Source organism: Dreissena polymorpha, chromosome 13, assembly GCF_020536995.1.
Source record: "Dreissena polymorpha isolate Duluth1 chromosome 13, UMN_Dpol_1.0, whole genome shotgun sequence".
NCBI lineage: Eukaryota > Metazoa > Mollusca > Bivalvia > Myida > Dreissenidae > Dreissena > Dreissena polymorpha.
In genome coordinates this window covers 1,700,302-1,722,935 of record NC_068367.1, presented here as the reverse complement: position 1 = coordinate 1,722,935, position 22,634 = coordinate 1,700,302, and the positions used below count along the sequence as shown (strand labels likewise).

The 22,634-nt window shown below is 32.7% G+C and overlaps 1 protein-coding gene across 3 annotated transcripts in view; it reads left to right on the top strand.

The window, feature by feature from the left end:
- The window catches only part of LOC127856222 (lipid scramblase CLPTM1L-like), a 53,287-nt gene extending 46,564 nt beyond the window's left edge, over window positions 1–6,723 (top strand). For 2 of the 3 annotated variants that reach the window (XM_052392301.1, XM_052392300.1), the window contains exon 16: window positions 1,683–6,723. In XM_052392301.1, the coding sequence (XP_052248261.1) occupies window positions 1,683–1,767 (85 nt within the window). In that variant the 3' untranslated portion in view covers window positions 1,768–6,723. The remainder of the gene's footprint in view (window positions 1–1,682) is intronic. The other variant, XR_008037914.1, reaches the window with a different exon arrangement.
- Window positions 6,724–22,634: the final 15,911 nt, after the last annotated feature.

The window sequence follows — 22,634 nt, the reverse complement described above, 5'->3', positions numbered from 1 at the left end:
AACTTTAAAAGTTCTTAACATTTTTTTTTATGAAACTTGAAACATGGATAGATGGAAATATGGACATTATGCACGTCATTTTATTTTGTTCCTACATCAACAATTCTGGTTGCTATGGCAACAACAATTTTTTTCTGACAATGGTTGAATTTCTGACAATGGTGGAGCTGGTAGCGGACTATATTGCTTGGCAATAGTCTTGTTCTATATATATCCTGGTTGGACTGCACAGGCTTAACTTGGATGACAATTTACAGACGCAAATTTTCTAGAGAGCCACTAATTAAAAAAAAAGAATTATCTGCTTACAGCTATATATAACTAGGTCATGTTATTAACCCTTGAACACTTAGATATGTATTTTCATGCATTTGTAGGCCCTTTGAAAGTTATATTTAATTTAAGACCTTTCTTACAATATTTAAGTTTTAAAGGCTTCATCTCGAAACCTTAGAAACTGATGAGCAGCAAACAGCATAAAACCTGAACAGACCGCGAGTTACTCGCAGGCTGTTCTGGTTTTATGCTGTTTGCACATAACCATTTTCACTTTGCTTCTAAGTGGGAAAGGGTTAGAAGGTCCTCAGAGCAATGGAAAGCAAATGCTGCTAGTATTTCTTTTGTAAGAAATGAAGTTCATTATTATTATTAGGTTTGTATTTCACATAGCTGTTGTCTTTTGCTTCTAAGTGGGAAAGGGTTAACTAATGCTATGCAAGAGACCTTGTGTAGCCATACTGATAATTATAAGATCAATATTTTACATTCTCGCACATGCAGGTAGATCTATTTGCCCCATGAATAGGAGTAACTGAAATGTGCTATTTGCTATTCAGACTGCAAACAATAGAATTGAAGTGAATCCTTTGCCCCCAAAACAGAAGTTTTTGTTGCATATTAAACCTTTACAACTTAGATACATGTTTTTACGCATTTGTAGTCCCTAAGAAAGTTATATTTAATTTAATACCTTTCTTACTAGATTTAAGTTTTTAAGGCTTCATTTCAAACATTTAGATTCTGATGAGCAGCAAACAGCATACAACCTGAACAGACTGCGAGTTACTCCTAGGCTGTTTTGGTTTTATGCTGTTTGCACATAACCATTTTCACTTTGCTTCTAAGTGGGAAAGGGTTAGAAGGTCCTCAGAGCAATGGAAAGCAAATGCTGCTAGTATTTCTTTTGTAAGAAATGAAGTTCATTATTATTATTAGGTTTGTATTTTAAAGCATTAAGTGTGAATACAATATATACTTAACTGTACCTTACCACAAATATCATAAACTTGTTTAGCACATATTTTGATGGTGTCATTTACACAAACTTAATCATATGGCTGTTTAGTTGTTTTTGTATTCAAACATTAAATAAAAAAATAGTTTTTGCTCAATAAACAAATATTATTTACTTTTGACTAAACAAAAGCAAAAGTTTGTTTTACCACTTGTGAAATAAAACGGAGTATTCACCAAACTCAAGGATGTTTTTTATGTACTTCAGATGCATTACCAAGCTTTCATATGCCAAGAAACCATATGCTTAATAATTACCAAATCGTTATAATTTGAACCATATGAATGCGGGTTTTGTACTTTGGTCAGTAAAATTTCAGAAGAATGACATCTGCAAAGTTGGACTTCTTGGGAAGTGAATCTTTAAAAATATGCCATTCTCTTTGCAGGCTTTACCCAGTTGACAAAAAGAGGACAAATGAATTTGGACAGTCCTTTGATGATGCAGTTTCCGAGAAACCAAAGAAGGAATAGGTTTAGCGGAATACTTTCATGCACAATTTCATGGCATAATACACCTATCTTTGTAGGCTTTTGTGACATTATTTGATGTCAGTTGTTTCCATATATGTATGGACTATTTTACTACTTTAGTTACATTTTCTTGTGTCTTTGAATTTTTTCTTTAATATTTCAAATTTTCAAAAGTCACTTCTTAAAATGCATTTTAGTTAACAAGGCTTTTAGTATTGTAAATATATAAAATAAACTTATGAAGTCATTTAAACACATTTCAAGTTCATGGGACCTTTATGATTGTTAATAGTGACTTGATTTATATGTTCATGTAAAGTATATAATCCTAAACACTTTAAGATACACATTTTGGCCTGTAAGTAATCCCTTTATAAAAACAACTTTAAATTAAAAAAAAAGTTCATACCCAATCCACACTTAATGCAGCCGCAGGCACGGAAAGACGTGATAAATTTTGAAATACACACACACACACGCAGACTTTTCACACTAGATACAAGCTTTAAAGGCTTCATTTCCAGCTATAAGATTCTGATTAGCAGCAAACATAATAAACTTGTTAAGTCAGAGTATTATCCAATATGTGAAAATAATTGATAATGATACAAGCATAGTGAAACTAACGCTGCTTCAGCAGAATAGAAGCCATTTTATAGCACTTGGTCTTTTGCTTGTCTCAACAGTCTTAGTACATGAATACCACACATAAAACAAAGAAACAAAAAGCAGTTTAACCCTTTGCATGCTGGGAAATTTGTCGTCTGCTAAGATGTCTTCTGCTGAATTTCTAAAATTAGCATTTTCTTTCATTTTTTTCAAAGAATACTATCAGAATAGCAAACAGTTTGGATCCAGATGAGACGCCACGTTCTGTGGCGTCTCATCTGGATCCAAACTGTTTGCAAAGGCCTTTAAAATTCGGTTCCCGCACTGAAAGGGTTAATAAAAATGTGTATGACTCCATTAACTTTTTGTATCCTGTATTTCATTTGGCATCCCAGTCAGATCAAGATCGGTGATACCTTATTAGTTGTACAAGTATTTAAAATTGAAAAAAGAAGATATATTTTACTAATATTTTATATTCAACTATATATTATAGTTTATTTCAGAATGTGAGTTTTAACTTGTATGCATCATGGCCTTTCTTGACATTGTTATTGTTTTTATTTGCTGGATTTGTTATGACTCTTTGTATGGAAGTTATTGTCTAGAACTGTTTGTGTACTGTTTTGGGTCCATACGTCCATACTTATGAGTGATTTCCCTTTCTCTATTTATAAAAAGTATTGTATTAAAGCAAGATTATACGATTTTTTATAAGTGTTAAATTGTAATATATTGATAAAATATGTGACAATAACACCACATAGGCAAGAACAATTATACATTGAGGACGAATTTCATAAAATGTAGCAAAGACAAATTAGCGCCCGGGCCGATTGTGACGAAGATATAGCAAAGACAAATTAGCGCCCCGAGCCGATTGTGACGAAGATATTTAGTACATATTTTCCTACAATAACCGAAGCATTCGTCTTTTTAGTTAGTGTTCGTGTGTCGTATGAATAGGTATAATTGCAGGAATTTAAAATGAACCGTTAAACTTAATTTAGATTCACGTAGTATGCATCATGGCCTGATACAGCTTTAATTGTTATTTGTACAAATATTAACATTTGTTCACGTGCATCTTTTTTGCAACTGTGATATTCGAGTTTTATCAATGACAAATGTTAAAACTTGCATTGTTAACATTATGTTGTAGTGAAAAAGGCACTATCGATTATTACAGTAAATAGACCAAGCCAAAGTTTATGAAATTTTAAATTTGCTACTCAATCTTCCTGGTAGATGTTTATCACATTGTCTACAACATATAATTTAATACTACACTATGTGTTTTATTTCTGAACATTACATTGCAAGTTTGCTTCAATCTTTTTTTTCCAAATTATTTTAGCATTCTGAATAGTATAATATTGATTACTTTGTATTCATTTAATGTAAAATGTCTTTCTTTACATTGTTATTGTTTTTATTTGCTGGATTTGTTATGACTCTTTGTATGGAAGTTATTGTCTAGACCTGTTTGTGTACTGTTTTGGGTCCATACGTCCATTCTTATGAGTGATTTCCCTTTCTCTATTTATATAAAGCAATGTATTAAAGCGAGATTATACGATTTTTATGTCCCCCACTATAGTAGTGGGGGACATATTGTTTTTGCCCTGTCTGTCTGTTGGTCTGTTGGTCTGTTTGGCCCAACTTTTACATTTTGCAATAACTTTTGCTATATTGAAGATAGCAACTTCATAGTTGGCATGCATGTGTATCTCATGAAGCTGCACATTTTGAGTGGTGAAAGGTCAAGGTCATCCTTCAAGGTCAGAGGTCAAATATATGTGGCCAAAATCACTCATTTTATGAATACTTTTGCAATATTGAAGATAGCAACTTGATATTTGGCATGCATGTGTATCTCATAAAGCTGCACATTTTGAGTGGTGCAAGGTCAAGGTCATCCTTCAAGGTCAGAGGTCAAATATATGTGGCCAAAATCGCTCATTTTATGAATACTTTTGCAATATTGAAGATAGCAACTTGATATTTGGCATGCATGTGTATCTCATGGAGCTGCACATTTTGAGTGGTGAAAGGTCAAGGTCAAGGTCATCCTTCAAGGTCAGAGGTCAAATATATGTGGCCCAAATCGCTTATTTTATGAATACTTTTGCAATTTTGAAGATAGCAACTTGATATTTGGCATGCATGTGTATCTCATGGAGCTGCACATTTTGAGTTGTAAAAGGTCAAGGTCATCCTTCACAAGGTCAAGGTCATCCTCCAAGGTCAAATGTCATATAGGGGGACATTGTGTTTCACAAACGCATCTTGTTTATAAGTGTTTAATTGTAATATATTGATAAAATATGTGACAATAACACAAAATAGGCAAGAACAATTATACATTGAAGACGAATTTCAAAAAATGAAGCAAAGACAAATTAGCGCCCCGAGCCGATTGTGACGAAGATATTTTGTACATATTTTCCTACAATAACCAAAGCATTCGTCTTTTTAGTACGTGTTCGTGTGTCGTATGAATAGATATCGTTGCAGGAATTTAAAATGAACCGTTAAACTAAATTTAGATTCACTATGTACATGCATAATTTACATGCTGGCAAGACATTTTCAGAATTTCAGAATAAAAAATCAGGCTTATTACGCATTTTTCGACACATATTCTTCAACTTTTATTCTAATTTTTATTGAAATAAAATGTTTAATAAGTTTTTTACACATTTTATATAAAATGATAAATAGTATTATCTCGCTTTAAATGTTTCTTTTCTGAGCTCACCTTAGCACTTTGTTCTCAAGGCGAGCTAAAGTGGCCATCCCATGTCCAGGGTTGTGGGAAATTGTGAACTGTGTCAACATCTTTTAGCTTGTTGTCATTCTAGAGGCCACATTTTTCATTCCAATCTTGGAATCAATGGAAATTGGTATGAATGTTTGCTTTCCCAATGTATAGGCCAATTTCATTTCTGACTCAAATGCATCCACGTCATTTCATTTTGTTCCTAAATAAAAAAATTTGGTTGCTATAACAACAAATATATATATATATATATATATATATATATATATATATATATATATATATATATATATATATATATATATATATATAATGACAATGGTGGTGCCGGTAGGGGACTTGTATTGCTTGACAATAGTCTTGTTTTATTTGAGTTTCTCTTTTTTTATACACTTACAACGGACGCTTTAAGTAGATGTCATACTGTCTGTCAGTTGCATTAACTGCTCAATATCCTGTCTCAGCCGTACTTTGCTTTGTATTGATAGATTTTTATAATAAATTTGCACGAACGTAAACCCTGCACAATTGTAAACCATCATATTACAATGTGTTTCATCTATCAAAGGTCACATTGCTGCTTAACCTCAAAGCTTGATGTCACGTTTTAAAGATTATTTTGCCAAAAAGCAGCTTATTAGACTGTATCTTTGTCTTTCATCATGCTATTTTAAGGTATCTTACCACTTATGACAACCACAAGTGTGTAAATTCTGTCTCCCTATCCAGAGGTCAAGGTCACACTTAGAGGTCAAAGGTAAATTTGGCTTTAAAACGGCTTGTCCAGGCTCTATATAATTTTCATTCAGTTTACTTCAATTGACTACCTTGAGGAGAATGAGAATGAGTGGCAAGTGTTTTGTACCTTAAAGGTAAGGGCATACGTAAATGTAAATAGTCTAATTTTGCCATACACAGAGTGTGATTCATACAAGTGGAGTTTTTAGACATTAAAGTGGAATGTGGGGGCATCAATTCCCTATGGAACCATGTCTTGCATGCAAGTCAGCCCACAAGTGTTGTTTGTGCATGGTCATTTGTGGTAAAGATTTATTAGCTCAGCTAATCACTAGTTTAATTGAATTAAAGAAGGGTGGAAATATTATTGTTTAATATGGATGTAAGTTTGTGTGGTCCATCGTTTTATATGTGTATCAATACTTCATGTCAAATATCTTGGCTTGTGTGTTATAGGAATGGCTTAATTCATGGGCGCACTTGTATAAAGGTAATGATAGAGTTTAACATTAAGTATTACATAATGCAGGGGTAAGTCAAATATATATGACTTTTAGACTTTGAAAAAAAGTCATATTAAGCTCTTTTTTTAAAATCTTTTTTGTTTTATCCAGTTATAACCCATTCTGATTGATATGGTTATAAAATAGGCCTATTTTGTTTCAAGGGTTTTAATAGTTGTTAACTTATTGATATGGCAGACCTTCAATTAAATCGTGATCATTATAAATCTGTTAAGTGTAACATTATTTTATGTATATTGAATGGATGCTTTCTTTGTTAAAGTGGTATGTGTCGTAAATGACAATAAAAAAACATTAATTTTACTGTATTTGTTTAGTTTATGTTGATGTCAATTCATATGTTTGTCCGTACTAGGTAACCTATATTTGACTTTTGTGTTTTGCACCAAGCCCCTTACTACCAAATTCGTTTTAAGAAATTGACCAAATTGAAAAAAATATTTTCGGGTTTGCAAATGTTTTTTGTGGTTATGGTATTTGCGAGGAAACAGTAATAATGAACATTTGCCATGCTATTAAATATGGATTTTATGCATCTGATGACGATTAACAATTCATATAATTATAAAGCCTTTCACACCTGAAACGATTGATTCCACACCTGAAACGATTGATTTCACACCTGAAACGATTGATTCCACACCTGAAACGATTGATTCCACACCTGAAACGATTGATTCCACACCTGAAACGATTGATTCCACACCTGAAACGATTGATTCCATACCTGAAACGATTGATTCCACACCTGAAACGATTGATTCCACACCTGAAACGATTTATTCCACACCTGAAACGATTGATTCCACACCTGAAACGATTGATTCCACACCTGAAACGATTGATTCCACACCTGAAACGATTGATTCCACACCTTAAACGATTGATTCCACACCTGAAACGATTGAAGAATTTGGAGAATACTGATATTCTAACTATATTTTGTGGCATAACGATATAGGAGGTTTTTGTGTGACGTCACAAGAGGGGTTTTCCTTTACTAAAAATAGATTGGCCGTCAACTTCTTGATCGCGGCCAATTACATTGTATCAGAGTAAAGGTTGTCGGAAGACTTAATACTTACAATTTCACAAAACTATAAATACCCGTATTATTTTTTAAAATAAGAATTTAATAAATGATATTTCAAAAATAATAAAACATATAATAATTTGAATATTATTATAAGTGGTGTGGATGCGATAGTGTTATTTTTCATCAACGATTGAAATTTAGTGTAAGGGGTGCATTGAATCAGTTGTAAAACAAAGCCCTAAAATAGCTCAATACATTTCAATCTTGAAATGTATTCTTAATTTTCTTTTACATTGAATGAATTTTCGTTTCGTTAACATTGAATGAAAATATTAATAAATTTAAGCATTCAAATTGAAAAAACACCTGCATATTTTGCAAATTGAACTGTCTTTGCATGTACACGTATATTGAAAACCCGTCTGTAGTGATAATGAGCGATACAAATCTTGCATTTTATGATACCATTAATCTACACATATAAATTTATTTAACGCAAGTATTTTATATCCCTATAATGACAAAACGCGATTGCTTGTTTTCACGATGATGTTTCGAACACTGCAGTAACGCACGATCTTTACACATTATAGCAGAGTTTACATTTGCAGGTACCCGTTAAAAAAGTTAATTGTGTAGCAGTAAATGTGTACAATATTTTAAATGTATAGTTATTAAACACTTTATTATTATGTTTGAACTGGCCAATATATATACTTTATAGTTCCTAGCTGTTAATCCATTTCGGACAAATGTCTATTTTTAAAAATGTTCAAATATTTTATTAAAGCAACTGTTAAGTTTTTGACTTAATATGTCTAGTGATGACATGGAGGTATCATAAATTGTGTTTAATGACCAGACACATGTGGTTTATGCAGAGACCCCATACAGAGTAATACAAGTATAGGTCCCTGGGTTTATGACACACTGTTTTCTTAGTAATTGTCTGGACAGTATCCGATCATATCGAGATAATTGGTTTTTATAAAGAAAGGGGCAATTAAACACTGGGTTAAAATGCTTAAACAAAGAGTGTCAAAATTGGTGTGAACAATTAAATAAAAAACATTAACATTTATCAAGAGGATTTAGTTAATCTGTAACAAGGTAAGTTTTAACAGACAAATAGGTTCAAATCAGTTTCTATATGTTTATTACATAAAATCAATCAATTTGTTGTTTGTTTTCGTCCTTAGTTGTGTTCGTTCATTGGATTTAATTTAATCTGAAAGAATTTCAATTTCTCAGTATTTTTTGTTCTTCAAAAGGCTCGCGAATATGTTTGTAACCTTATCACGATGCGCTTCATCAATGCAAACAATAGCAGAATGGCCGCAGTTTTGACGGCCAAAATTTGAGCATGCGCAAACGTGACGTCATTATCGGAATCCCCAAAACCTCCTATTTGCGTGTATATAGTATAAACACGTACGGAGGGCCAAGTGGGTTGAGCGCTAGTCTTATTCTAAGTATATTGATATGTCTTTGTTCGAGTTCAGTTGTGGATTACTTTGTCTTCTTTCTTTTATTTTTTTTTATACCGGAGGTTTTAAGTTAAAATGTTGGCATTTATCAATGTAAAGATTAAAATGAAAAAAACAAAAAAAAACATGCAAACATGCAAATGTCTGTGAAAAGGTTCATTATGCTCCCTCCAAAATTTATTTTGGGGGGAGCATATAGTCGCCTCTTCGTCTGTCCGTCCGTGATTCCGTATGTCGGTGTGTCCGTCCGTGCACAATTTTTTTCCGGGCTATTTCTCAGAAACCAATGACCGGAATTCAATGAAACTTTATGGGAAGCTTCACTACCAAGAGGAGATGTGCATATTATCAGCGGGTTCTGGTCGGATGATTTTTCACTGAGTTATGGCCCTTTGAAATTTTCCATTAACTGTACATATAGTGCAATTCTTGTCCGAGCTATTTCTCAGCAACTAATGACCGGAATTCAATGAAACTTTATGGGAAGCTTCGCTACCAAGAGGAGATACGCATATTATCAGCGGGTTCTGGTCGGATGATTTTTCACAGAGTTATGGCCCTTTAAAATGTTCCATTAACTGTACGGAATTCAATGAAACTTTATGGGAAGCTTCACTACCAAGAGGAGATGTGCATATTATCAGCCGGTTCTCGTCGGATGATTTTTCACAGAGTTATGGCCCTTTGAAAATTTCCATTGTACATATAGTGCAATTCTTGTCCGGGCTATTTTTCAGCAACTAATGACTTGAATTCAATGAAACTTTATGGGAAGCTTCACTACCAAGAGGAGATGTGCATATTATCAGCGGTTCTCGTCGGATGATTTTTCACAGAGTTATGGCCCTTTGAAATTTTCCATTGTACATATAGTGCAATTCTTGTCCGAGCTATTTCTCAGCAACTTATTACGGGAATTCAATGAAACTTTATGGGCAACTTCACTACCAACAGGAGATGTGCATATTATCAGCCGGTTATGGTCGGATGATTTTTCACAAAGTTATTGCCCTTTTCTATAAACTGTACATATAGTGAAATTCTTGTCCGGGAAGATGTATCTTATCTTTACCAAAAGCCGTTAGCGAATTATCAACTTAGTCAAACAATGAACGTAAGTAAAGAAGTTGTTAATTGATTTTCATTTCGAGAAGTTCGTAATGTTGTAATGATTAAAGGCTAAAAAATAATGTGTTACAACACAGGAGTTTGAAATTCTATCAATATAGCTAATCTAATGGCTAAATATTTTTTTTATACCCCTATATAGTATACAGACACTATATAGGGGTATACTTTTTTTTAGCCATTAGATTAGCTATATTGATAGAATTTCAAACTCCTGTGGTTACAATTGTGAATGATGATAGATAAACGTGTATAAAACCCTTGACATTTTCGGGCATAAAGTGTCGGAAATTGCGACTGTTATTATGGCGACCATAGGCAATAAGCGTCCTTTGGACTCTGACGAATCTAATGACCCGGTCTCAAAATAAATAAATCTGATAATAGATCATTCAAAGATGTTTGGCTTTCGGTTTTCAAATGGTAAGATTATAATGCAAAATCAAAAACGATGTATTGCAAAATATGCACACAGTTTCAAAAATCAAATTCATTCACATCTGGGTGTAGTATGTTGAAAAAAGATAACATTTCAAAACACAAAAAATCAAAAGGTAATAAAAAAGAATGACAATCAATATTAAAATGTATATACATTAATATATAAATAATATATTAAAAATAACAATAATATTTTGTTAATGTTCATAATAAATATATATTGACACTTTTCAAAATGAGCTTTTTGTTTTGAAATTAAGCATATTTGATTTTGTTTATTTCAGATCACAAAGAGGCCTCACAGGCGTCTAGTCGTAAAACATCAATTACAAATGCGCAGGCTGCAGCAATATCCAAAAGTGAAGCAGCTAAAGTGTCAGCTATGACTTATGTGTACTTCCAGACCTGAACAGATTGTGTGTCTTGGTAAAAAATAAATAAAACATCTTTAAAACAAATTTGATTTATTTAAAATTGATTGATAATTTTTTTTAAGTTTGCTAAAAATATTGAGCAAAATATATTTGAAATCATAAATTATATTTTCAGGTTGCAAATTTGTATCCATATATTTTCAGGGTGCAACCCAGCTCCATGACCTTCGAGTTGACAGCCACACGTCATATGAACACAGCTCCAGTGTGTCAGAATTTCAAAACTGTATGGCAGACGTTCTGAGGAGTGATCTTCTCCAGAAGAAACAGACATCATGCAAGTACAGTACATGTATCACGATTGATGAGAGCACAGACATTTCAGTGAAGCAAAATTTAGTTACCTATGTTAGACTTTTGGAAACTGAAGAGTTTGGAATGGCTTTGCCACATACTTACTTTTTAGGTGTGGCTGAACTTCAATGAGGAAATGCAGAATACATGAGAATGTAGTTAATTTGCTTGGTAGAAAGGGAATTGACATTCAAAATGTATGTGGGGTGAGCACTGACGGGGCTTCTGTAATGGTTGGGCGAAATTCTGGGGTAGTCACCCGTCTGAAGCGTGCAGTACCAGGTGTGTTGGCAACACACTGCATAGCACATCGGTTGGCATCGAGTTGTGCCGGGGCAGCCGATACCATTCCATACTTGGTGAAATACCAAGAGATTCTGTGTATAAATTCTTTCAAATTCTCCAAAAAAACATGTCAAATCTTTCGCAAATTCAGATGGTACTAAATGGGGGAACAAAGAAGTTCAAAGACATGTTTCACACTATGTACTTTTATAAATGGTTTGTTGTAAACTGTTTAGTTTTGTTATGCACACATGATGATTATAGTAATAAACATATTAAAGCTTCGTTTTGTAGTTTCTTCTTTAACACCCCTTAGCCTAGACTTACAACAGGTAGTTCCGAATGCTTTGCTTAAACTTTGGCTACAGTTTCTAAAATTTGGCTATTCAAAATTCCATTTGGCTAAAATGTTGGCTACAGAAAGTTTTAGGCCAGGGGAGCACTGTTTGGATTGTATTTGGGTCATCTGGGGTCAACAACTAGGTCACTAGGTCAAATAATAGAAAAACCTTGTGTAGACTATAGAGGTCACAGTTTTCATCAGACCTTAATGAAATATGAACAGAATGTTTGTCTTGTTAAAATCTGGGTTGGGATTGAATTTGGGTCATCTAGGGTCAAAAACTAGGTAAAATTAAAAAAACTTTTGTAGACAGTAGAGGTCACAATTTTCATCAAATCTTTATGACATTTGGCCAGAATATTAATCTTGATGAAATCTGGGTTGGGATCGTATTAGGGTCATCTGGGGTAAAAAACTAGGTCACTAGGTCAAATCATAGAAAAACTTTGTGAAGACAATAGAGGTCATAGTTTTCATATGATCTTAATGAAATATGGTCAGAATGTTTATCTTGATAATATCTGATTTTGGATCGTATATGGGTCATCTGGGGTCAAAAATTAGGTCACCGGGCCAATTCTAGTAAAACCTTGTGTAGATGAAAGAGGTCACAGTTTTCATCACGTCTTAATGAAATTTTGTCAGAATGTATATAATATATGAAATTTGGCTTGGGATTGTATTTGGGTCTAATAAAATTTAAGTTCATGAAGCAAGGTTAGTCAGGTGAGCGATTCAGGGCCATCATGGTCCTCTTGTTTACAATTATTTCATAATCCACATATTTCACACAACTTAGCTAATACAATCGCCCAATGAGAACTTATGCAGTTGGAATCAAACTGAACTGTTTTTGTTTATAAATGTGAGTTACCATTTGTCTTCCAGCAACACGGCTTACAATTGTTGCTTGAGGCCATATCAGATAACCAACGATAAAACCAAACCTCATCTTAGAATTGTTCTGGACTTTTAAATCAAAAGGGCTTTTGAATATCCGGGTCATTTTCGTGTAACAAAAGCATCGTATTGTGTTAATATTTTTAGCTCATTTTTGCCTTTTGCCAATCGTGTATAAGGAGCGATATTTTGATCTCATTATCATAGTTTTTTGTAGTGCGTCATCTTTACATTACAACGACAAACCCTAAACTTCTGCGAAGATTTTCACAAAACTTTACTGGAATGATAATTATGTAAATATGTTTTAAAGGTACTAGTTTCCTGACGGTTTCATGTAGGAGGACTATAAATTTACTACCGGTCCGTCCATTTGTCTATCTGTCCCTCCGAATCTTAATCCTTCGATAGCTAAAAACACAAACAACTGTATATAGATCGCTCATTGGGGAATTCTTTGTATATCGTGTATAGTAATTCATCAACAATTATATTCAAACGACATCTCATTCTAAACCATTTTCGATTACACACTAAACTTCACATGAATGATCTTTGGTTGAACACCTTTCAAAGTTTTACTTGAGCTAAAATTGATTTTAAAATTAAAACTTTAAAATATATTCTCTCCTGAAACTACTGCAGGCCTCATAAATTATATTGTTCAAATCATGCCAATCGGGTAAAAGATGGCAAAGCCTCAGTGATCATATGATTGATATTGACATATAGTAAATTACTTTTAAAATCTCTGTTATGTCAAATATCATGGTTTTGATCTTTTACGTGTAACATCGCCCTTTGGGCTCTACTTAAGTATGCCAATGTGTTAAAAACTAGCACCACCCCAGCCTCCAATAATGTATATAGACTTTCATTTCAAAGCACTCACAAAATCTTCTCTGAAACCACAGTTCACAGAACGTTGATATATGGTGTAAAACAGATCATGTACACACTTTGTTCATTTTATACCCCTAGAATGTAAACTTGCCGGGCCATAGTGTTACATGTTTTGTATAACTTTAATTAGTAAATATTTTGTAAACAACTGAAAAATATGTGAAACCGCAAGGTTTAGTTTAAACCTATTTATATAAGCTCGATTACATTTAAATTACTTACTACATATTTGAAACGCCATCGTGTCCGTTTCCTGGGCCTAGAACCAGTACTTGGTGTTTTTGGGGGAGATCTAAAGAACACACCGACAGTGGAATTCGAACCCATGACATCCCGGTCGCTAGGCGGAAACCATATGCATAACATCACGGCGACATCTTAAACGCACGGGTAATAGTTTATATAATTTTTATGTAACATCATTTAGAACTTCTCTGCAAAAATCCTTGGGGTCAAAACTTATCGCACCCTATGGTCACATAGACGTATACAGGGAAATTTAAACAAACATCTCATAAACCAAAAGAGGTGATATTTTGCAAGTGTAATCATATATTTTTATACATTGTTTTTCAATTTTAGCACATAGGTTAAAATTGGTTCTGACTGGGGCTGTGGAAATGCATTTTTTGGAATTGTGTTCATCTTTGGTATGTGACACCAGATTTAAGTTTTCTACAACAATTGTTCAAAACATACATCAGTATTTGAAACTGACCAGGTCCGATAATACAAAAATTCTAAAAAATTGTCCAGAAATCTGGATCCTGCGACAACTCAAGAAATATATAAGCTAAGTTTATAAAACACGTAAATGGATAGATGGCCATTCAGTATGGCGAATATGCGAGTCATTATTGACCGTGAAAACTGTCCGAAAAAACGATATCAATAGTTTTTCCTGACCAAACTTGTGGTTGCTACTTTATTTAATAAGTATGTGTTATTGTTGAAACATTATATGTGTAATACATTCATCTATATTGTTATGCTTCATGCATTGTGAAATTATGTCACCGATTTCAGACGTATTCAAGGATTTATTTTCATACCTTAAGCTATCAGCACAAAATGCAATTATAAGATTGTTTTGCACGTCCGTTTGATTCTAAGAACCGAAAGTAGTTCGAATTATAAATTATAACGTGTGCATGCTTTAAGGTACACATGAAGTGAGTACAGTTTTTGTTGTAATTTTTGGAATGCAAAGGTTCCTTCAGGTTCATCAAATCATTTTTTTCTACGAATGCTCAGTATATTATCTCTCTTTTGAATATTTTGTAATAACTGTATGTTTGATGAAAAAACAATGCACCTTCGATTTCCGATGTTTAATGCTTATAAGACTATTTTCAAATGAACTGTGGCATATATATTTTGCAATTTTATAAGTAAACGAAATGTCTCTGTTGTGTTTTTATGCTAGTTATCACATCGTACTTTCGAGCTAGAAATTAGTTAATGAATTGCATTAAAACCGTTCTGTTGGTTAGTATATTAATGCTTAATCAACTATGGGGAATCAATAATTGAATGACGTAGGTATCTGAAATTTCAAACTTCGTCCTCATTTGTGGTCGATAAGGGTCACATCGAGGTCGAAATAACAAGGTTCTGCTGCATGTTCTGCTGCATGTTTAGTAGAAATAATAGATGTTTTGCACTAATATAAACGATCGAACTGACTGACACTAGATTGCCATTTAAATTCACATTTTTATAATGTTCTGAATATGTCCCTGCTGTGAAAGGATGATTTAGATCTACGTCAGTTATTTTAGTAGCGCGTGATTAATTAGCGATATAAATATATATAATCGAATAACAACCACATATTTCTATAAGTGCATCAAATATTCGATAAAATAAAATCAAATTTACATATCTCAATTTATTCTTCTTATCAAAACCACGAGGCGTAATACATTTATAATGCTGCGTACCAAACATTCATGTGTGGTTTTGGAAAACAAAATGAGAACATTGCAAGATAATTGAGTTTGATAGATCGGTTCTTATTTATATCTGATCAAACATATTTGAAGAGGTTAATGACGAGCATTTTCAACGGAATTTATTCAGTACACAAGCGATAAGCAGAAATAATATATTTATAACCTGTATCTTATGTACTTGAATTTGTGTGTGTTTGCATGCTTGCCTATCGTGTAAAAGCGAGTGTTTTATTTGCGTTTGTAAGCTTAGTAGACTTATATATTTATACCGATAATCCAGTTTCATTACAAAACTCATGGACACACAATTAGCTATTTACTGAAATAAAATAAAAATCTGAAGAAGTTATGTCTTTTATCACATGCCATGTTATATAACCATTACGAATATTTTTATCTTACACATGTGTAATATACTTTTTAAGCGTTTTCATTAGCTTAGTTTTTGTTTGATTGACCAACCGCATTTTGTTACTTTGATGAAATGACATTGCAACGTCAAATGGCGTCTCCAAATGTAAACAACGCTTACTGACAAAATTCCTGAACTTGTTTAATAAAATATGGTATGGTATGACAACTCGTGGCGGATCCTATATTTATTGTTGATGGTATGACTGTGGATAGTGTCAAAAACACGGTACGTGATAGAAAAGACAAACCAATAAGGATGAATCCCTGTCTTTATAGATTTTACTACGCGATAAAACAGTATTGTTAACCCATTTATGTCTAGCGTCTAGAAAAAAGGCCTTGGCAAACAGCGTTGACCCATATGAGACCCCGCATGATGCGGCGTCTCATTAGGGTCTGCGATGTTTGCTGAAAGGAATTTCTGTAAGAAATATTCTAAATATAGAAATAAATATACATACAAGACATCCCTAATTTTGGAAATAAATTGATCTAATTTAGAAGGATGGGAGAGTCCACTAGGAATAAATCGGTTAATGCGTGTCATGAATCACACTCTTTTCGTAATACACATTTTTATTCAGCAACATGACGAAATTTCTAGATGGTTTACATAGTTTGCCTCATCATAACATCGTAGATCTTTATCATTTTTACACCAGGTCTCGTGTAAACAAATCCTTTCTCAAACTTAAGAATGACGATTTGACTTAGAACCAATAAAATACATTCAGCATTTGCATGCATACAGACTCTACATTTTGCTAATGGCATAAGATTATTGCTCAGATCGTATCAGTCTGTCATAAGTTGTATTAAATTTCATGTAATATTGAACTCTATGATGCTATGAGAACAAACGAGTTTCAATAATACTCTTTATTTTCAGATTTAAAGTCTAAGTATTGGTTCATTATTACGGGCCCTGAATTTCAGAACCAGAACACCATACCGTTCGTTATACGCTTATTGTGTAGAACGCTGAATCATAACTCATTCATTCAGGAAACAAAATAATAACTTTTGTAATTGAATATGCATCAATGTCAATCAAATTATATTAAGGTTACGTTTGCTGCATATAAATCAAAATAATTCTTTGAAGTGTGTGTGCGGTGAAATGTAATTAATAAGCGTCACATGATGTATACAAATGATTTCAAGCTTTATCACAGGGCCGGTTTGCACTCTTAGAATGATCATAACTTATTTGAATGTTAAGTCTCCGATTGACTACTCCAACGGTGTCCGGGCAGTACTATGAAAAGAGTGTGTTTCATCTATGAGCGCTTTAAACAATGCAAAATAATAATAGTAAAAAAACGGTATTTTAAAACTTTAACTTTTCGTAAATCTGGTTGAAGGCCCCTTTAACGTGTACAAGTGTTTACACAAATGCTTTTGTCAATCGCTTAAAAATGTGTACTATAATTGTGTTGTTAATCATAATTAAAGAATGTACACGCTGACGCCTAATTGAATCGTCAATCATGTGAATTGTTTTATGAACCAGTTTTCACAAAGCTGTGCATTATATTTTTATGAATACCTGCACACTTTGTTACTATGATATGAACGCTATAAATGTATGCATTTTAACTGATTTAGTTATGGTCATAGTTCTATCTATATAATGTCGAAATACATTGATGTAGGACCATGACTCTTATGAGTTATTTGCAATGGGGTTTGTTTGTGTGAGAGATTTCCAAAACAATGTATTGAAATACCAATCTATGTAATAATTGTTGATGAAGATGACTGTGAGAATTTTTATGATTTATTAAGGTCTAAATCAACGTGTCCGAGCAGGAATTAAACATGAAAAAGCAGTATTAATGAAGTGTCATTCGCCCTGATTGTAAATATAAGTGTGCTAATATTAAAGGGGCCTTTTCACAGATTTTGACATGTTTTGAAGTTTGTCATTAAATGCTTTATATTGATAAATGTAACCATTAAATTTTAAAAGCTCCAGTAAAAATCAAAAATAAAATTTAAAACAAGGAAAAAAAATAGCCCGCAGCAGGGCTCGAACCAGTGACCCCCGGAATCTTGAAGTAAAAACGCATAAACCGACTGAGCTATCCTGCCAAGCATACATTAGATGCGTTTTGTATACGTTATATAAGCAATTTTACATCGTCAAAAGATGCATATAATGGATATATTAGACCATGGCAAATGTTTAGTAATACTGTTTCCTCACAAATATTATAACTGAAACAACTTTTTTCAATTTTATCAATTTACCAATCAGTGAAAAGATCCCTTTAAGCTTCGAAAATATGTACATCGATAAATCGCTCAGCTTTCAATTTAACGTCTTTGCTGGGTGTTGTATTGCAAAGTAAGTGTTGTATGTACTAAAGTATATTACATAATTGAATGAGCATTTGGTCACGTGCCGTATATTAAACTAGCAAACCATGGTTAAAGGAATTGCTAATAATGTGTCTAGGGTCTCATTGTTCCTGTATATTTGGTTAAATTAAGAACACTTAATTTTTGTATTTTACAAATCATTGTCATTAAAGATGGTTTTGCTTCACGAGCAATAACTCATCGATTATTGATCCACGGAAATAAATGTATACATACAATCAAAATTTGTAAATGCCGTTATAGTTATAATTATATCTTCAGTTATAAATTTATAACCGTAGTAACATTTATGTTAGAGCGGTTAAACGTAATGACTACAATAACTTACATTTTAAAATGAAGCGCGTACATGTATAAATAAGCAGCATTGTGTCGGAATTATTTATATTTATTTATTTTGGTGGGGGTGGGGTGGGGGTTAATAAGGCAGGTTAAACTAGGACTTAACCGACATGATCTGAAAAGGGCATTAAGAATGGAGAATTTATATCTGTTTAATGATTTATAATTGTCTAGCAATATATGTAGTAGTCGATATAAAAAAGAAAAGCTAAACGAAAATGTGTTTTATTCGTTTAAAAAGATTTATACTATTCTTTATTATTAAACCTGTACTTAAATTGTTTACATTGCATTGATCGATTTTGTTCTTACTTAAGCTTCGTGTGACACGACATATTTGCATAGGTGAAGAAATCACACCAAATGAATATAGGCCAATCATATAATTGTTTACCTTTTATGCAAATTATTTGATACAATACGTTCATACTTATGTCTTACATACATTCTTTTGTAGTTTTAGAGAAGTAAATAACGAGATAATTTATTTTGATAATTTGATTTTGTATATTCATCTGACCGCAAGAAAAGATAGTATTTTATAAGTAGTATTTAATCACAAGACACTCGCGAAGAAAAAGAGATACGTCAATAATCCTAAGATCATTGGCATGAACTTGACGAATTTCCTATGTTTAGAAATATAACGAAACAACTGAAATTGGTGTCTTAAGTTTACACATTTTTACTAGAAGCTTTCAAGAAGATGCATGAACTGTGTGAAATTTCTTGTTTGGTTTAATGATATCAGTCATTTTGTTCATTCCATAAGTGAAAGTCATTTCACGAAAATCCTGAATCGTTTAGGAATAAATTTACACCATCAATAACAAGTGCTCACGCACTAACATCAAAGACATATTTTGATTATTTTTAAGCTTTTAACCTTGAAGTTCGTACAATTTGATTGATATTGATATGTCAATTGTAACAAGCATGTGTTTCCTGCGCCAATAAATTATCGTGCCTCTGTCAGAGTTATTCTTGTTTAACAATAAGCGTATATGGTGTCCTTGTTAAGTCATCAAGATGTAAAGAATAGAGATATAAAATGCAGGATCACGTGACTTTGTTGGGATCCCCGATTTAACTGTAATGGATGTAAACACGACGGTTAGTGGTGCTTAATTTCAAATAACTAGTTAAAACAATTTTTCGTAAGAAATTCAACTCGTGCATAAAAGATAGATTTTTATGCTGCTTATGGCTATGTAAAATACATCAGGATTACTTTATTTAATACGCCTGTGTTCTTGTTCAAAATTCGATTTGTACTATACGGTTATGTTTCACGCGACGTGAAATTTTGTCACCGATTTCAGACGTATTTAAGGATTTATTCTTGTACCTTAAGGCATCGGCACAAACTGCAAGAACAACTTTTTATGCACGAATGATTTATGCAAATGAATTTCAAAAACTTTGATTTTTGAAAAAAAAGTTATTAACGATGCGTTTATATTCTGCCCAGCCCCTGAAACCCCCGTTTATTCTGCATCCTACGATGGTATGAGGAGGAAATCTTTAAGCATCACATGACGCATTTATGCTTTAAAAAATCACATTCTAAAAGCTTGTTATTTACTGCATTCTCAACGTTTCAATTTAACGCGATGTACGTCCTGATTTTGCATTAACTTTAAAAATGAACGTTTTATTTTCGGACTCGGTAAAGAACTTATTCATGGCATATGATTCTAACTTATTCACTTAATAAAACGTTGTATGAACGTTTTTTAATCACTAATTCCTGAGCAATTCGTCAAAGTTGTATGAAGGAATAAAACTGACAACTGGTGTAAAAAAAATATTTTCCATGATAAGGTTAGAATTCCTATCATGATGCTTACAAGTCATTTGTGTATTTTGAATCTTAAGACATGTTCAAAAGTATTTATTATATAAAAAACAGTTTGTTCTAATTTAAAATCTATTTAATTTGGAATTTCAGCCGTATAATTATTTCTTTCATAAAATTCTAACACATTATTTCAGTTTGGAAATACTAGTATTCATGAAGGAAATATTCATTAAAGGCTCTATTAAAATGTTTTGGAATTTGACGATTAAATATAATATGTTGAAAAAAGGCTTCTAGTTTATCAGACGAGATTATGTATGTGTTACTATGCTTGATTTACTATTTCCCAGTTTTCCAGATTTGACGGTGCATTTGATGTTCATTGTTTCCAGATTTGACGATGTATTTGATGTTCATTGTTTCCAGATTGGACGGTGCGTAAGATGTTAATTATTTCCAGATTGGACGGTGCATTTGATGTTAATTATTTCCAGATCGGACGGTGTTTTTTTATTAGTTGTTCACATTATGTCACACGATACTCGTTTCTGCAACCATTGACATCAATCAACGTCATCCGTGTATTTCAGTCACATTTAACGGGACCTTTTCATAGATTTTGACATGTATTGAAGTTTGTCATTAAAGGATTTATATTTATAAATGTAAACACTGGATCTAAAATTCTCCAGAAAAAAAAAGAATAAAATTAAAGAAAGAAGAAAGTAACCCTCAACAGGGCTCCAACCACTGACCATTGATCATCAAAAGATGCATATAATGGATATTTTAGAACATGGTAAATGTTCAGTATTGGAGTTTCCTCACAAATATCATAACTACAACGAAAATGTGCGAATCCGAAACATTTTTTTTAATTTAGCCAATTTTCCAAAACGTCAAAAAGGCCCCATTTAATTGGCAAATGTAACTATATTTTGTAAACACGAGTGCACCTTCTACTTTCGAAAATGCATTCCAAATGAAAAACTTTAACTAGCAGCCCCGTTTTGTTTGTGTAAAATGATATACACTATTAAAACAAACTATTCATATATTAAACACAAGATTTGTTATGAAATTGACACTTAGAATGCTGATCTTAAAAATGAAATACGCAATAAAAGGTAATATACAGCCGTAAGGCATTTTGAATAATCAAACCGGAATAACACAATAACATTCCACAACCTGAGTGGGGATATTACATAGAAGCTATTCTAAAGTTCTCTTGTTTACTAATTACATATTATTTGAAAAGCTTGTATTTAAATTTAAAACTTTGTTACCGATTTAACTTAAGAACCGATCTATCAAAATCAATAAGCATTCACGTTACTTAAATGGCATACGAAAACCACAAAAGAATTTCTGATACGCAATAAAATTACTGAATAACATTAGGTGGTACTGACTATGATATATATAAACGTTATTTTTAATTTTAGCAAGTGGCTGTTGTACTTTAAGAAAAATGTGATTGATGTTTAATTATTCTATTTAATCAGACGCTTATAAAGTAAAGACCTATAACTATAGCATAATGTCATGGTAAGAACAGATCGTGTTGATTTTGGGCTTGAATTCCTAAAAGTCTTAAGCAGCATTGAAGATAACTGCTCAACAACAAACACATGATTGGGTGATAAAACGTTAGTTACGACGTAAATACTTATATAGGGTCACTCATAACGATCGAGAATTCCAAAAACTACCTCGAAATAATAAGACGTTTAAAGAATATGCCGCGATGATTGATAAAGCGTTCATGAAGATAAAAACAGGATGGGCATAATTCCATGTGTTTACAACATATTTATTTTTGTACTCACCCGGGCATTTATTAATCGATTCCTTGATGGTTTTGTATGAATTAAGGGTATTTAAGATCCAATCTGATTAGAGAGTAAAATCATCATGGCACAAGAAGTACTAAACGACAATGCTCGTCAATTTGAAGTTTGATATCAAATGAAGTTTCGTTCAAATTAGTCGATATAATTTAAAGTTATTCATTGCAAATAACCTGTTTGACAGCGAACGTCCTCCCACTATTGCGAGTCCGC